This window comes from Macrobrachium rosenbergii, chromosome 34 (assembly GCF_040412425.1).
Source record: "Macrobrachium rosenbergii isolate ZJJX-2024 chromosome 34, ASM4041242v1, whole genome shotgun sequence".
Lineage (NCBI taxonomy): Eukaryota > Metazoa > Arthropoda > Malacostraca > Decapoda > Palaemonidae > Macrobrachium > Macrobrachium rosenbergii.
Window position 1 is genome coordinate 6,829,762 of NC_089774.1, and position 16,821 is coordinate 6,846,582.

A 16,821-nucleotide genomic window follows, 5' to 3' on the forward strand; every position below is an offset into this window, starting at 1 on the left:
TTCCCTTTACCCTTAGGCATATGACCCCAAGAACTTCATTGTACCCTTAATCAAAGGGACTTAAAGGGTGACCTTAAGACAAGAAAACTCAAATACAGAACTCTGGGAAAGATAAGATATTGGACAGGGGCAACTTGATGTACGGGATCGATCCCAACGGGAAGCAACGACTTTGACCCGTTTCTAGAAAAAGTTCATGGTCCCCCTATGATTTCAGAAGTGAATTATGTACCTGGTTTAGTCGACTGCGGTGGGTCCAACCAGGTTGGAGAAGGGGATAGGTTAGCAAATGCATTGTGTATCCATATGATTTTTTTATGTGTGACATAGATAGGCTACGGGAATATGCTTCTCTCTCTCTCTCTCTCTCTCTCTCTCTCTCTCTCTCTCTCTCTCTCTCTCTCTCTCCTGAATTATCATTCTCTCGCTCGCTTTGTCTATCACCTCTTTCAAGAAAATGTTGGAGGATTTGAAGGTCCAAAAATTGCTTTCATGAAAATATGTGAACCCATTTTTACTTCCCTCAAAAATTCCAAACAGTTTTCATGTTTACTTATTATCTTTGTTCATTCATAGTTATTCTATTGTGTGTAGGATTTCGTCATAAACTAATGTCCTGAAGTTACATAATAATAATAATAATAATAATAATAATAATAATAATAATAATAATAATAATAATAATAATAATAATTGAAGTTCATCAATCATATGCGGAAAAAACTCTAAGGTGAGTAGATGCCCTTTTTGATAGAAAATTCCTAACAGACTAAAAATCTATTGTTCAAGGTTAGGTCATTGGAATATCTATCTATCTATCTATCTGTCAATCTATCTATATAAATATATATACATATATACGATTATAAACACAATAACACGTGACATATTTGTATGTTTGTGTATGTGTTTATAAACGAACAATCTCTTCTCAGGGACCCAAGACCAAGCACTAAATTACGTACCCGGCAGTAACTCGACTCTAATGGGTCATATTTGGGAGCAAGTAAAAGTACGGGGCTTGAGACCTCATCCTAAACACAGGCTGATAATCAGAAGGGTATCAACCTGCCACTTCTCTGAAAATATTCGTGGGATGAGGTTGCGACCCTCATACCCTTCTCTACCCTGCTGTGACCAAAAAACGTTTCAATCAAACTGATTTATTAATACATGGAAGAATATTACTAATTCATTGCTTCCAGTTTTAACATACATATGTATGCACAAACATGAACCTACATACATATATGACCCTCAGTACAGATTCCTAACACCCACACACATACACACATATGAATATACACTTGCTCGCCACCTTACATACACCCATATGCACATACACACCAACACATGTTGCTAGACATACATGCCTATATATGACTACACACATGCACCTATATTCCACCCACAAACATACCTATATAAACCTATACACACATACCTGCACTACAAACACATACAAACACATTTATATAGCACTAACATGCATCTATAAGTACTCACATACATATGCAATTGCACAAACATACATACCACCTACTCATATACACATATGATCCCATATACACACACATACACCACATTCACTTAAAATACATGCACAAACCCACACTCAAGATATATGTCACTGACACTGACACATGCGTGCATCCATACACACCTGCACAAACACACGCACACACACAAACACAAGCACACAAACATGCTCCCATTACCAGCTGTTCCAACATGGAGAGTAAACTGCTATTCTCGTTCCGCTGGAATCTTGCAGTCATGTAATTAAGATTTTGTCTATTTCTTAGTGAATACAACAGTATTGAGGCCATATTTACCTTAGTTTAAGTCATTATTATTATTATTATTATTATTATTATTATTATTATTATTATTATTATTATTATTATTATTATTATTATTATTATTATTATTCTGAATACCCAAAAATCCACGTGGGACGAGCCAAAATGCCCGTAAGTGAAATAAGTTTGAAAACATCCTAGAAAAAATGAATAAAGTACAAATTTAACAAACAGATAAAGAAAAACACTACACAAACAATTATAAACATACAAGAAATAAAATTAAAAGGAACAGATATATTGTTTGTGCAGCCGTTTCTCCATTTTACTGCTCAGACAAGTACCAGTATCTTTGTACTTCACACAAACAATGCAATCAAAGCCCTCTCTCTCTCTCTCTCTCTCTCTCTCTCTCTCTCTCTCTCTCTCTCTCTCTCTCTCTCTCTCTCTCTCTCTCGTCCAAAACCAACACCAGGAGGCGTCAATAAACCACATATCATTTCCGCAACCAACCGACGTCAGTGCATCTTATACCCAATAGTATTAAAATTGCCCATTTCGGGTCAAAAGGAACGCGCCTCGTAAACATTACACCTCGCTAGGTGCTGTTGATCGCTACGCTACGTGAGCGACACAGCGTGGTCCCCCAGCACACACAAAAACGGCCGCGGTGGGCGGATAAAGAAATCTATTTTTATCTCTTCCTGGGAGACGCCCCAAGCCGTAGATAATACAATTAACCGCAGATTGTTATTCTTTTTATTCTACCCAGCTTTTTTTGTGTCGTTCGAGCCTTTTAATCGTCGGTATTCGGCGCTGCTCACACACACAGAGCGATCACCGGAGCACCAATGGCTATTTAAGGTGGAACGACCCGCGCTTCTGTTTACAGTTCTAAGCGAGCGCTTGCTGGAACGCTTCTCGATGTGTTTGATCGACTGTGATAAACTCCCACGTTTGGAAACTTTTGTATAAGACGCAGAGAAGCTCCGGTGATATTTAAACGGTTTTTAGAAGCTCGTATATAAACTTTGAGAAAAGGAGATAGACAGAATGTTTGATTTAAGAGGACTGGCCCTGGCGTTGGTGTTAGGCTTTTTGGTTGTGCAGAATCAAGGGAGTAGTCTGGGGCGCCATGAACAGTTCCGGAGAAGGACCGCTTCTGGCGAAGGAATTGTCGTTTGCAACATTTGTCCTGATGCTGTTTTGATAGAGCCTTGTACTGTAAGTAAATACCTTTCTATAGCATTAATATATATACTGTATATATATTATATATATGTGTATGTATATATATATATATATATATATATATATATATATATATATATATATATATATATATATAATATATAATATATATACAGTATAAGTATATATATATATATATATATATATATATATAGAGAGATATATATAGAGAGAGAGAGAGAGAGAGAGAGAGAGAGAGAGCTGTTACTATGCTTCTACAAAAAAATAAGTTTAAAAACATGAAAAAATAAATGAACAAGTAAATAAATGAACAAATAAAAATGCATAAATTCGTTAAGCAGACATTACACTGTTTGTTTAGGACAATAATTTTACAAGGAAAACTTTGCTTGTCAATATTATTTGCTTCATGATTTAAAATTCGATGTTTTTACGAGTGTTTACATCGAATCGCAAGCCTTGTACAGTCCGAGATATTTAGATGGATAAATATAGAAATCTACAGAACTACATATTCATAATCCACGGTATTGGGAGGGTAGGGAAAATAAAGATTGCCGAGTTCCTTGGAAACATGAACTTAAGTGTACTTAGTATTCGTAATCTTCGTATAAGCATTGGAAATATGAATCATTTTTATTAATAACTACTAGCAAAGCTTATCACCTCTTTTTTTTTTATTTAGTGACTTGTCAAAATGTGAACATTTGTCTGACCTAAAACCAGCGCTTTGAAAAAAAAAAAAGACTACAGAGTAAATAAATAAATTTGAAACTAGGGAGATATTTATTCAATAAAAACTTTTATTGAATAAATATCGCGAGATACCATCCAGTTTCAACGAGGTCCTGTCAGATTAATTTAGATGGATAAATATAGATAATCTATAGAATATATATATATATATAATCCATATATATGTGTGTGTGTGTGTGTGTGTGTGTGTGTATTGTGTGGTGTGTGATACCTTAGATCAGTGAAAACTAAAATTAGGACAAAGAGTTCAGACATAAGGCTTACAAATCGTCTTATAGAACCAATACTGAGAAACTAACAACAGACCCACTGAACCTGGTGTGAGTGGCAACAGTCCAGGTAAACCAGGAAAAGGTGCAAGCCTCCGCCAAAACAGAGGACATGGTCCCTTTCCCAAAAAGTGACATTCCCAGTTCCTCAAAATCTAATCACCAGTCGCCCTTCACACGGGGTACCCGTGGTCAAATTTGCCTAAAATTCTACGCGTCGCTTTCTGAGTAATCTTCCTGACAAGCGTGCCGCCCAGAGAATTAAAAATCACGACATCCTTGGTACACGCAGTTACAAGCGGTTTTTTTTTTTTTTTTTTTTTTGCTAAGTACACTGTTGCCGACTTGCACTGGCGAACTGGCTTGGAAATCCCTAGCCTATCAGCTGCACTTTCCGTGCTTCTTAAGACAAAAAATCAGTATATAACAGGTGATGATAATGTGATATTTGCTTGAACATATTTGGCCTTCACACATGAGTCATGATTAGAAATAGATTATTTTTCAACAGTATAATTATTATTATTCAGGAGATGGACCCTATTCATATGGAACAAGCCCACCACAGGGGCCGATGGCTTGGAATTCAAGCTTCCAAAGAATGTGGTGTTCATTTGGAAGAATTCACAGAAGGCGGCAAGAAAATAGTAATTAGAAAAGAAAAAATAAATTGACAAATGAATAAATAAATAGATAAAAATGTAAGTAAATTATAAAATACAAGGAAAACTGCTTTAAGGTAAATAATGCATTGCATCTTTGCTTGAACATTTTAGGTTTCAATTGCACAACATCACGGAATTATTGCGATGACAGTTAATATATTCGCTCATTCTACTGCCCTCATTGGGAACCACCGTTGCTTGCACCAGATGACTAATGCTTGTTACAAGTTTCAGCAATGTCAGTTTGGTTCCTGACCTCACACAAAGAAGCGTGACCTCATCTTGATCCATGACCCGAACTACGAATGTTTTCTGTTTAAGAACTCAGTTTCCAATTAAATTTATAGCCGGTATAAGATTCCCAGTGAGCTGAAACACTCTCATGTAAAACTATGATAAAAGACGCAACTTTAGAAACAGACAGGTAAAAGTTATCTAAGAACAATCCCCTTAAGTTAGGTTAGGTTGTGTCACTGTGAGTTAGCCATCTTACTGTCCATCAGAACATACTAAAATTTATAATTTCCACATTCTTGTAATGACAATCACACTGTTGTGGTACTTTGTGAATTATACTGTGCTCATCAGAGTTCTGGTTTTACTGTGAAAGTGTAAAGTACATTCAATCCGGAAGTAGGCCCCAAATCAAATTATTATTATTATTATTATTATTATTATTATTATTATTATTATTATTATTCAGAGGATGTACCCTGTTCATACGGAGCAAGGCCGTGGGGGTCATTAACTTGAAATTCAAGCTTCCAGAGTTAAGTATACCTTAGTTTAACCAGACCACTGAGCTGATTAACAGCTCTCCCAGGGCTGGTCCGAAGGATTAGACTTATTTCACGCGGCTAAGAACCAGTTGGTTACCTAGCAACGAGACCTACAGCTTATTGTGGAATCCGAACCACATTATACCGAGAAATGAATTTCCATCACCAGAAATAAATTCCTCTAATTCTTCACTGGCCCGGCCAGAGAGTCGAACTCGGGCCTAGCAGAGTGCTAGCCGAGAACTCTACCGACTCGTCCAACGAGGAACAGAGAATATTATGGTGTTCATTAGAACTGAAGGTAATGGGAAACACAAAAGAGATCACTTATTAACTGAGGAAAAAATCAACTTACAAATTAACAAATTCATAGAAAAAGTGTAAGTAAAGTATTAAAACCTTCTAGATAAATTCAGCATGTTGTATAAAATGCCCTTTTTGGCCACTGCTAAATTCAAGCAACTTTGGGTTGGTCAAAACTCAACCGGGTGACCACCTATATATATATATATATATATATATATATATATATATATATATATATATATATATATATATATATATATATATATATATATATATATTATTTTATATATATATATATATATATATATATATATATTTTAATTTATACATATATAAAATATATATATATTTAAATATATAGATATATAAACAAATAAATAAATAAATAAATATATATATATATATATATATATATATATATATATATATATATATATATATATATATATATATAATGTATATTCTAATGAAAATTAAATGACATACAAAGGTTTGATTTCATGAAACTGACAGAACAAATATTTACAAACCTTACAAACAAAAAAAACCTGTGTTACATTATTATTATCATTATTATTATTATTATATTATTATTATTATTAGTCAACATGACCATGAATTTACAACTATCAGTCCTACACGACTACGAAAACAGCTTGCACAAGCAAAACATCACAAAGAACAATACCGCTATCTGAAAGCAATCGAAGCTGACAAAAAATTGTTTGTTTTTTTTTATTTTAATGATAAAAATATCTACCCCGAACTCGGCGCCTTATCGCACTCTTCAACTGGAGATTCTGACCTAATTTTTAATTTATCGAAAGAATTTATACTGAGATAGAATCTTAAAATGGTTCAGCATAGCCATTTCACGTCTGGGGATTTTTTTTTTTTCAAAGGCTTAATGTCGGTTCCCCGATTTTGGGATTTTAATATGAAAAGGATTTTTTTTTTTAAATTGTTGATTTTCAACATAAATATTACTTAATATCGAATTCACTGTCTCTGGGGAATAGCTTACACCTAAGTGCAGCCATAAATGATAAGTGCATTTGCCTTGGCCTGAGCTCGAACTTGGGCCTTTGGTTTATACAGTGATAGACAGGCGACTTGACTATTATATATATCTATATATATGTATGTATATATACATATATATTATTTATGTATATATATAATTTATATAGATTTATGTATATATATAATTTATATAGAGAAAGACAGGTAACATGTATATATATATGTATAATATACATACATACATATATATGTGTACGTAAATATACACACACATAAAATTTTCTCAAAATTTTATTATTATTTCTATGATATATTTCGTATTTTCTCCCACTTTTATATTTCTCATTCAAGTTATTATCATCAAAATCTTCAATACTATTAATTTGTCATTATTTTTCATGGGGGGCACACGTGCCCAGGTTCCCCCACCCCACTGATCCGCTAGTGCATATATATATATATATATATATATATATATATATATATATATATATATATATATATATATATATATATATATATATATATATATATATATATATATCTATATATATATATATATATATATATATATATATATATATATATATTACATATACATATATGTATATATATACATGTGCGTATTCCTTATACACACTGCAAGACGTTGCCCCCCCCAGGAGACAAAGTATGTCAAAAACCGTATCACAGATAAGCTGCATTATTAAACAAAGACATTGGGACAAATAACAAATAACAACAATGGGTAAAGATATTCCAATCATGAGGATAATACGACTTCGAAAATGTTTTTTTTTTCTATTTTTTTCCTACTTGTCGATTCGGGAATGTATTTATTATTATTGTTGGTTTCTCGTCTTAATATTTAGGCAAATATTCCTTTGGAATCTTTATCTGTTATTGTCGATATTATAGTTTTTTTTGTTGCTTACGTTATTCCATCATTATCGATATCATGACTTTATATGTTTTTCAGATATGACTGACGAATATATATATAATATACAGTACATATTTATATTTTCATGATAATGAAAATTATGAAATAACATCCACAACAAAAGAATGATAATATTAATGATAAGAGATAAATGTCAAATTAACATTTACATTAATATGAAAGGCAAGAAATTAACGACGACCATTTATAAAAATTCCCGAATCGAAAAGGATGAACCGTTTGATCTCAAAGCGAAAAATACAAGCACTTTTTAACCTCTCTCTCTCTCTCTCAATATCTTCTGTTAAAACAGAATTCCGTCTACTATATGGCAGCTCTGTCCGATGAGGAAGACGATAGTCTTCGAAATATAGCTCTATAATTCCTACCCTTTTGGTCTGTTTATTATTATTTTATTATTATTATTATTATTATTATTATTATTATTATTATTATTATTATTATATAGATAGATAGATAGATAGATTGATACACATACACACAAACTAAAATTAACAGTAACATAAGAATGTATTTAAGACAGGTATCAGTCTCACAAGACTGACTGTCAATGTCAAATGGGTGTCATCTAGACGAGAGAGAGAGAGAGAGAGAGAGAGAGAGAGAGAGAGAGAGAGAGAGAAGCATCATAAACATAAGGTTTATTATTATTATTATTATTATTATTATTGTTGTTGTTATTATTATTGCAATTGCATCCTATTTACAGTATATCAATTTTAGCAAACAATGCAACTCATTATTTTCTATTCATTGCCTATCTGTTACACACAGAAAAATAAACATATAAAAATGGCGTATATACATACAATTACACTCGTACTTAAAGGTTCTTTTAAACATAAGGGAGTTGATTGATGCAGCAAAAGTGAGCTGGGACTGACGTGCTGTTGACAGGGATCCTGTCAGTGGCTATATATGATAGTCACATGGAAAGTAATCATTCTTGAAGTGGGGAACACAGAGGAGATTGGTGAAGTAGGTGCAACTGTTGCTGATAAAGTTCAGGAGCAACTGTTGTTGATAAATCTGTCAGAGAAGCTGTTGCTAAGGCCTTTGCAGGAGCAACTATTGCCAGTACAGTTTTAGGAGCACCTGTTGCTAATCCAATTTTAGGAGCAGCTGTTGCTAAGGCCTTTTTAGGAGCAACTGTTGCTAGTACAGTTTTAGGAGCAACTGTTGCTGATACAGTGTTAACTGAAGGACAAAATATAATAACCTATTGTTGTTATAATTACTAAGGTATTATAAGCACAAGAGAAGGACAAATAATTTTTTTTCATTGTCAGTTACTGTTACAATAACGAACAGAAGAAATTACAAATTACAAGACAGTGTCCCCACCCCCCTTCACCCCCAAAAAGGGGGACCCAAGCACCCAAGATATCGACTTAATTATAGGTCTTGAGATTGCTTAGACAAGCACCTGCCCCGCTTAGCAATGACCCAAATCTAACTCAGCAATGAGAGATACTACACTGATAATTTTCGCCCTTTTCAAATTCAGGGTCTTCTGTGCTGATCTCAGCGTTTAAGATTCTTCAGTCAACATTTTTCAAGTCCTCTTGAAAGCTAAAAATCTTTTTGCCAGAAGATATCTCAGAGAGCTGCGGGTGGATTTGGGTGAAGCTTTGTGGAGAGGTGAATTAGGGACCAAGGAAGAGTTGGTGAAATCTCCAGTTGGTTTCAAATGTTGAAGAATTGTCAGAGATAAGCACTGTCTTGGTGCTTACCATTCTATATTAATACCCACGGTATAGAATCTGTTTATTTAGTCACTACGACAAACTCCCTGTTATGACAGTCACTGTCATGGCATCCAGTGCATTAGCAGTCGCTGGTCTTATGACAGAAGGGACGCTGTTATGACACCTTAACTACCGAAATGACAGTCAGCGTTATGACAGTTAACGTTATGACGATCGGATTGGCAGTTTCAGTGACGAAAGTTGCCGTTATGACAGCGTTCTGACAGTCTCTGAAATGAGTCCTGTTCTGACAGCAAAGAGTTGAGAGTCCATTCAGGTTGCCATATATCCTTATTTTGCCAGATAAGTCCTCAATTTAGGTCTTGACATCATCAACATCAGCTTCCATCGTTCTCTCTTCCTGGAAGAATGAATGAATGAGTGAATGATTTTGAGTTATCTGGCGTCGTGACAACTGGGTCATTGACGGCGGTCTCCCTGGAAGAAGGCGCTCTGAGCTTGACACAAGACTGAGACGAAGGGAACCCACTTAAGACACAACAGTACGAGAGACAGTCCAAAGAAATCTTGTTCCCTTCATTATTTGCATTCTTTTATAAAACAAGAGACTAATTTACCAATGTATTTATCCTAATTACGGAAGTTTAACGACCCCAGGCCATGGAATTAATTCTGCCTTTCGCTACAGTGATCGTGATGCAAATATAATTAAATCTCTGGTGCGAATTTGATACTGCGCTGGAATTTTGAAAATATTTGCCTTATTAATATAATGCTTTGTATAGGATGTCTGCAAATTCTCTCACACACTCTCTGTCTAGAGCACAATAGAGCCTTCTGAAGGGTTGTGAACCCCTTGGTGGGAGGAAATACTGCCTAAATGGCAGAGGACCCTCACCACATGAGTCCAATAAAATTCACATTTTCGCTCCTGTTGGATGTCAGGAAAATAACAGCGCTCTTGCTTCACTCCATGGTGAGAAATTCACTGCTCTGATGGACAAAAAGCAGTTATTTCAGAGTAAAATGGCTGCTAGTCCTTGTTTGGACGAGGGCATAAGTTTAAGCAGCAATAAATGTGTAGACTCAAAGGGTTTTAGTGTCTACACACTGAAGAGGGAGCTAACGCTCCGAAACCTAATGTGCTTCTAAATATTATTGTTCTCAAACAAGTGGTTTTTTCCAAGTCTCAAAGGTCGATACCAGTCTGTTATCACCACAAGTAATTTACAAATGAAAACAAACACACAGATAATATCAATCAACAAAGAGATGATTACGCAAGAACACAAAGAAGCAGAATAAAACCAGAAAGAGCTGGCCCAATACAGTGACACTGAATTCTCTAGTCAAGTGTCACCTTTGTCCTTATAAAACTTCAAAATAAAACTTGGATAAACATCAACAATTTCATCAGAAATGACTTGGGTGCCACATGGCATTTTCCCAGCAGTCACAACGAAGCTGGGGGTCTCCGACGTAATCCAAATATTGACACATACTTCTTGGAACTTGAGAAAAGAAGAGGAAGGGTATGTAAACACTGAGTTGCCAGTTAGTCTCCAAGGAGGTGAAGTTTATACGGGTTTTATGTTTTAAAAATTGATGGTTAGTCTCCAGAATTCCGATCCCAGTTTCATTAAAAATAAGAAAGATTGTAAATCAGTTCTTTAAAAAGGTTTTGCGTAAATATAAAGGGTAAAAAACAAACTTGGCAATGTATAATTAGTGCGAGCATGTGTTCGGTAACAAATACGTTGTCCTTTCCCAAGGGCAGTGAATATTGTACTTAACATTCTATCGAGATTTTCGGTTTCCAGGTGTGAACCATTGTCACTTACACTGGGGCCCTAAGTCTAATCCTTCGGGCCAGCCCTAGGAGAGCTGTTAACCAGCTCAGTGGTCTGGTTAAACTAAGATATACTTAACTTAACTTTGTTGCAAAAGTCTGAGTCAGTTGCCTGACATCATCAGAGCAGACTAACATTCTCTACACCTGAAATCTAAATTTCAAGTAGATTGCCACTGCAATCATGACGACAATTAAATAAAGCACTTTCTGTTCTGGCATAATTTGAAAACTGACATCCCCAGTAACCTGTAAGACGAGTTCTACTAATTTTGGGGTTACAGCTCTGTGGCTGGTATGACCACACATGAGAAATTAGCAGCCAAAGAAATATCAGAGAAATCTGAGAATTCAGACTTCAAGGAACTCTGGAGTTCTGTAGTGAAAGTTAGTCAAGTCTATGCAGAGCTGTTTCATGCCACCTACAGTACAACCTCAGGTGACAGCAGCTCTGGCTCAGAAATGACTAAACTTCTGAGGAATTTGTAAAATAGGAGACTATTATGAGCAGTGGCATGCCACAATAAGTACAGGAACTACTGGGCTAGAGGCAAGAACAGAACCAGCTGTCTCACAGCAGTAGCTTTAGAAGGAAGTATACCAGTTCTCAGTGAAACTGGCAACATATCTTGAGAGTTCTACCAGACCTAGAGGAAACTTGCAAGAAACCTTAGGAGTCTGGCGTGAGTGGCAAGGAACCACAACGGGGAACAGGAGATGATATAGATGCCACTTGTTCATTGGCAATAAGAATTGCCTAAGAGGAATCCAATGCATGAAGAGTACATACATACTTTTATGTATATATATATATATAATAAAATCAGCAACGTCACGATTAACCCATAAAAAATGGGCTGATATAACCACTCCACAACCAGCTGGCAGAATACTCACGCCCCTTACTGAGTAAACAACGAGAAATCAGACATTTCGCATGAGCTAATTTTTCAGAGACGGATGGAGAGATATAACGAAATCGCGCATGCGCCCGAGACCACTAAACTTGCTGACGTCATGACTACGTGTTTTGACCTCCCTTTAAGCTTATGCTATCTGGTGGTCATATGACTGATCGGTAGTGAGTTATCTGGCGTCACAGGGACTAGGGTCAATGATTTAGGTGGATGTAGCCTGGAGCTCTGGGAAAGTGAGGTAGTGGTTTGGTATCAATAATAATAATAATAATAATAATAATAATAATAATAATAATGTTAGGCTGGGTTAGGTAGGTATAATAATAATAATAATAGGTTAATAATAATAATAATAATAATAATAATAATAATAATAATAATAATAATAATAGGTTAGGTTGGGTAATATAATAATAATAATAATAATAATAATAATCATAACATTAATAATAATAGGTTAGGTGACGTTAGGTAGTATAATAATAATAATAATAATAATAATAATAAATGAAACCTTTGAAAAGCAGTGGTAACTTAGGTTCGGTAGCATAATAATAATAATAATAATAATAATAATAATAATAATAATAATAATAAAAATAATAATAATAATAAAAAGCGGCCGCACAATAACAACACTAATTAGCAGTCACGTTTCGGCACCGACTGGCAGACACCAAGGTCGGCCAACGTGACCGCTTTACGTAAGGGAGGTTCAGGTGGTGGCTGTCGCTCGCTTATCAAAATGCGGTCGGCTGTCGGCCACATTTAGACAGAGACTCTGGCGGCAAAATCGATCTTTATCTCCGTTTTTCCTTTTCGGGTTTATCGATTTAATCACTGGGAGGGGGAGGGGAGGAGTGTAAGGTGGGGGAGGGGAGGGGGTGGTTGCAGACAATAATAATAATACGCCCTTTGGATACGAAAGGACTTTGTGATATGAGATGATATTGAGGGCATGATTGTGTGAATTATGTTCTCTCTCTCTCTCTCTCTCTCTCTCTCTCTCTCTCTCTCTTTCCTGATGAAAATACACTTGTATTGTATGACAGATCAACTGGTTGCTTGAAGTTCAACTTGGTTTAAAGATACTTAAAATCCCAGGAAGGAGTGTTTGAAACCACTTCTATGAACTTGAAGTGGGTATTTTACCCAGTAAGTTACCAAGAGAACATCTTCTTGGGCAAATTTCCTTCTTTCCTAAATACCCTATCAGTGGTATCGCTCAGTCTCTGTAATGTCACATTCATTGCCTGAATAACATTGTCATATATTACCTCAACAAGCATGCAAGCGCATTGTAACAGAAAAATTTCTGTTTACAATTTCAACCACAGATGTGAATTGTCAAGATCTTTCCTAGTGACTGATATCCTATTTTCCTTCCAGTGCATCTGTCACAATGCCACATCAGCTGACATCAGATGCGGCCCAGAGCTGACGTCTTGTGAAGAGCTGACAGATATCTTGCACGTGGCCACCCCTGTCTCACAATATCTCAGGTAATAAGAGCAGATTTAGCTCATGTGAAAGCCATTGTGTTGACCAAATCTGCTCAGAAACCACCTCGAGACTTGTCCGTGTCCTTGCAGTTTTGTTTCAGAAGCCAGTTCAGTTTTCTGTACAGCTTATAAGCAAGGCCACCGAAAATAGGTATATTTTTCGGTGGTCTCGGTATAATGCTGTGTGAGCCTGTCCTATATCGTTGCCAGAAGCACGATTATGGCTAACTTTAACCTTAAATAAAATAAAAACTACTGAGGAGGCTAGAGGGCTGCAATTTGGTATGTTAGATGACTGCAGGGTGGATGATCAACACACCAATTTGCAGCCCTCTAGCCTCAGTAGGTTTTAAGATCTGAGGGTGGACAGAAAAAGTGCGGACGGACAGACAAAGCTGGCACAATAGTTTTCTCTTACAGAAAACTAAAACCTAGTTTTCCTTTACCTAAAGAAAACTAAAACTTAGTTTTCCTCTTCCAGATTGATTGTCCAGAAGACATCGCTTAAGTGCATGCTAACAAACGACATTTGGGGTCCAGCAACCTTCCAGGAGATAATTCTCATGGAAAACCAGTTCACCATACTGGATAATCATGCGTTTGCCCATTTCAACACGTCAATGAAGATTCTCGACCTGCGTAAGTTGTTGCTTCTTAAAATACACTCAGTGACAAACATCCAGTACTGTGGGTTGCAATTCGTGAGTTATTTCTAATTTAAAGTACTACTTTTAGATATGATCTGATTTTCTGCAGCGCCTGAAGACTAATCACTGTTTTGGCTAATGACTTTAAATTTAGTACCTATAAAACTGCCAAGTTTCAAAAGATTCAATGTTTGGGAGTTGTCTCAGTACTAACTGCAGGTTACAAATCTCTCAAATTTTGTAAATACCTATAAAACTGCCAGGCTTAAAAATATTCAATGTCTGGGAGTTGTCTCAATACTAACTGCAGGTTACAAATCTCTCAAATTTTGTAAATACCTATGTAACTGCCAGGCTTCAAAAGATTCAATGTTTGGGAGTTGTCTCAATACTAACTGCAGGTTACATATCTCTCAGTCAAATTTCAAGCTTCAAAAGATTCAGTGTTTGGGAGTTGTCTCAATATTAACTGCAGGTTACAAATCTCTCAGTCAAATTTCAAGCTTCAAAAGATTCAATGTTTGGGAGTTGTCTCAATACTAACCGCAGAGTACAAATCTCTCAGTCAAATTTCAAGCTTCAAAAGATTCAGTGTTTGGGAGTTGTCTCAATACTAACTGCAGGTCACAAATCTCTCAGTCAAATTTCAAGCTTCAAAACATTTAGTTTTTGGGAGTTGTCTCAATACTAACTGCAGGTTACAAATCTCAACCAAACTTCACTTTCACCCCTAACAGAGAAAAACCAACTCCAGGATGTCTGCTTCGCAACACTCAACAACCAGCCGCACTTGGAGATCGTCAACCTTAATGATAACAAGATCATGTTCGTACCCGGGTTGGGTAACATGGAGGTTAAAGAGCTGAGGGAAATACACTTGAGAGGCAATTCACTCAAGTCGATCCAGGAAAACACCTTCCAATGTGAGTGTGCATCTCTAGGTACTGGAAATACTTAGAAACTCTACTGGGCTTAAGACTGAAGAGTCTGGAAAAAGGGTAGTTACCATCCTCATCAGGCACTGAGGGGAGAATCATAGTCTACGTTCCTCGAGACTATGATTCTTAATTGAATCCAAAGAAGAGTCACCCAACCCATGTGTCAGTTTCAGTCATCCATTAGAGTGAAAATGAGAGCACTTGAATTAAGGGATGAAATAGAGATTGAAGTAAAGTAGAAAAGTAAAGAAAATGGCATACTATCTACTTATTTTTATAATAATATTTATTAGGTGTTCATTTCTTCATCCCAGTTTCATAACTAGTTTTAGCAACTTGGTTTAGATGCAAATATATTGAATCATCTGAAAAGTAAATAAATTAGTACTAGATAGAAACTAACTTTTGTTACATCACTGATTTCTGGCCACCAATGAGACTCTGTGCTGTAAGTTTCAGAAATGCTTTGCTTTGTATGATTCGTTCACTTGTCAACAAACATGCAAGTATCAAAATTTTACAGGAAAGATAACTAAATAAAACATCTAACTTAGGTTACGCAATGGCTTTCTTAATATTGCAAAACTTCTTTTACTGCACTGCTTCTGATAAGATTATTACAATACAAACCACTTGTAAGGCTCAAGTTCATTTTGTCAATATGTCTTCCACTTCATTACTCAACACCACCACTGTAATCAACACCATTTCTCTTGAAAGAAACAGAATGAATCCACCTTCTTCATCTTCCCCCAACTACCATCACCACCATCAACTACAGAGATGGCAGAAGTAACCTACCAACTCTCACTATCAACACCATCATTTCCACCAATCTCAAAGATGACAGTTCTGACTTCTCTCCCAGCTCTTGGCTAACCACTCTACCCTTTATCAGTCATTTCACAGAGTAATACAATCCAAACTTCCTTTTCCAGTACTGCCCAAGCTACAGGTAATTGATTACTCCCACAACTCGATATCAACCATTGAGCGGGGGGCGTTCGCATTCAATAAGCGATTCAACGAAAACAGGCTCACGGTCAATCTGTCCAACAACCTCATCGAAGAATTCCGGTTAGTATCTGCCATGAGATTCCAGCCCCACAGTCCTGACTCAAGTCTGGATGATAAGAGAATTCCAGTCAGTGTCAAATCACATTCCACCAAATGACAGGCTTGAGTCCAGATAAAACAAGGACAGTTATTATCATTATTATTATTAGATCAGCCACTCCAATTTGCCAGACACAAGATTGAATAAAGTGGAAATAATCATTATTATTATCAGTTTATTGGTATTATTAGTGAACACCCAATAGATTCGCAAGACATTTAGTCTGGGGTTACGGATTGTCTTACCATCCACAGAGTGAACACTGCAACAGTCTATGCAAGGCAACTACAGCTGAATTTTTAAGGTTGTTGTGTATAAAGGTTTGCCAATTCTGAATAACAATTTCTTTTTCTCCTCATAAAAATT

General features: G+C 35.9%; 1 protein-coding gene across 1 annotated transcript in view; it reads left to right on the top strand.

Annotated features, from left to right (window-relative positions):
• The first annotated feature begins 2,719 nt into the window (after window positions 1-2,719).
• Window positions 2,720-16,821, top strand: part of LOC136856016 (protein artichoke-like) — a 30,885-nt gene continuing 16,783 nt past the window's right edge. Inside the window, exons 1-5 of the mRNA XM_067133569.1 lie at window positions 2,720-3,026; window positions 13,641-13,753; window positions 14,235-14,392; window positions 15,138-15,323; window positions 16,277-16,415. Coding sequence (XP_066989670.1) covers window positions 2,856-3,026; window positions 13,641-13,753; window positions 14,235-14,392; window positions 15,138-15,323; window positions 16,277-16,415 — 767 coding nt within the window. The 5' untranslated portion in view covers window positions 2,720-2,855. The remainder of the gene's footprint in view (window positions 3,027-13,640; window positions 13,754-14,234; window positions 14,393-15,137; window positions 15,324-16,276; window positions 16,416-16,821) is intronic.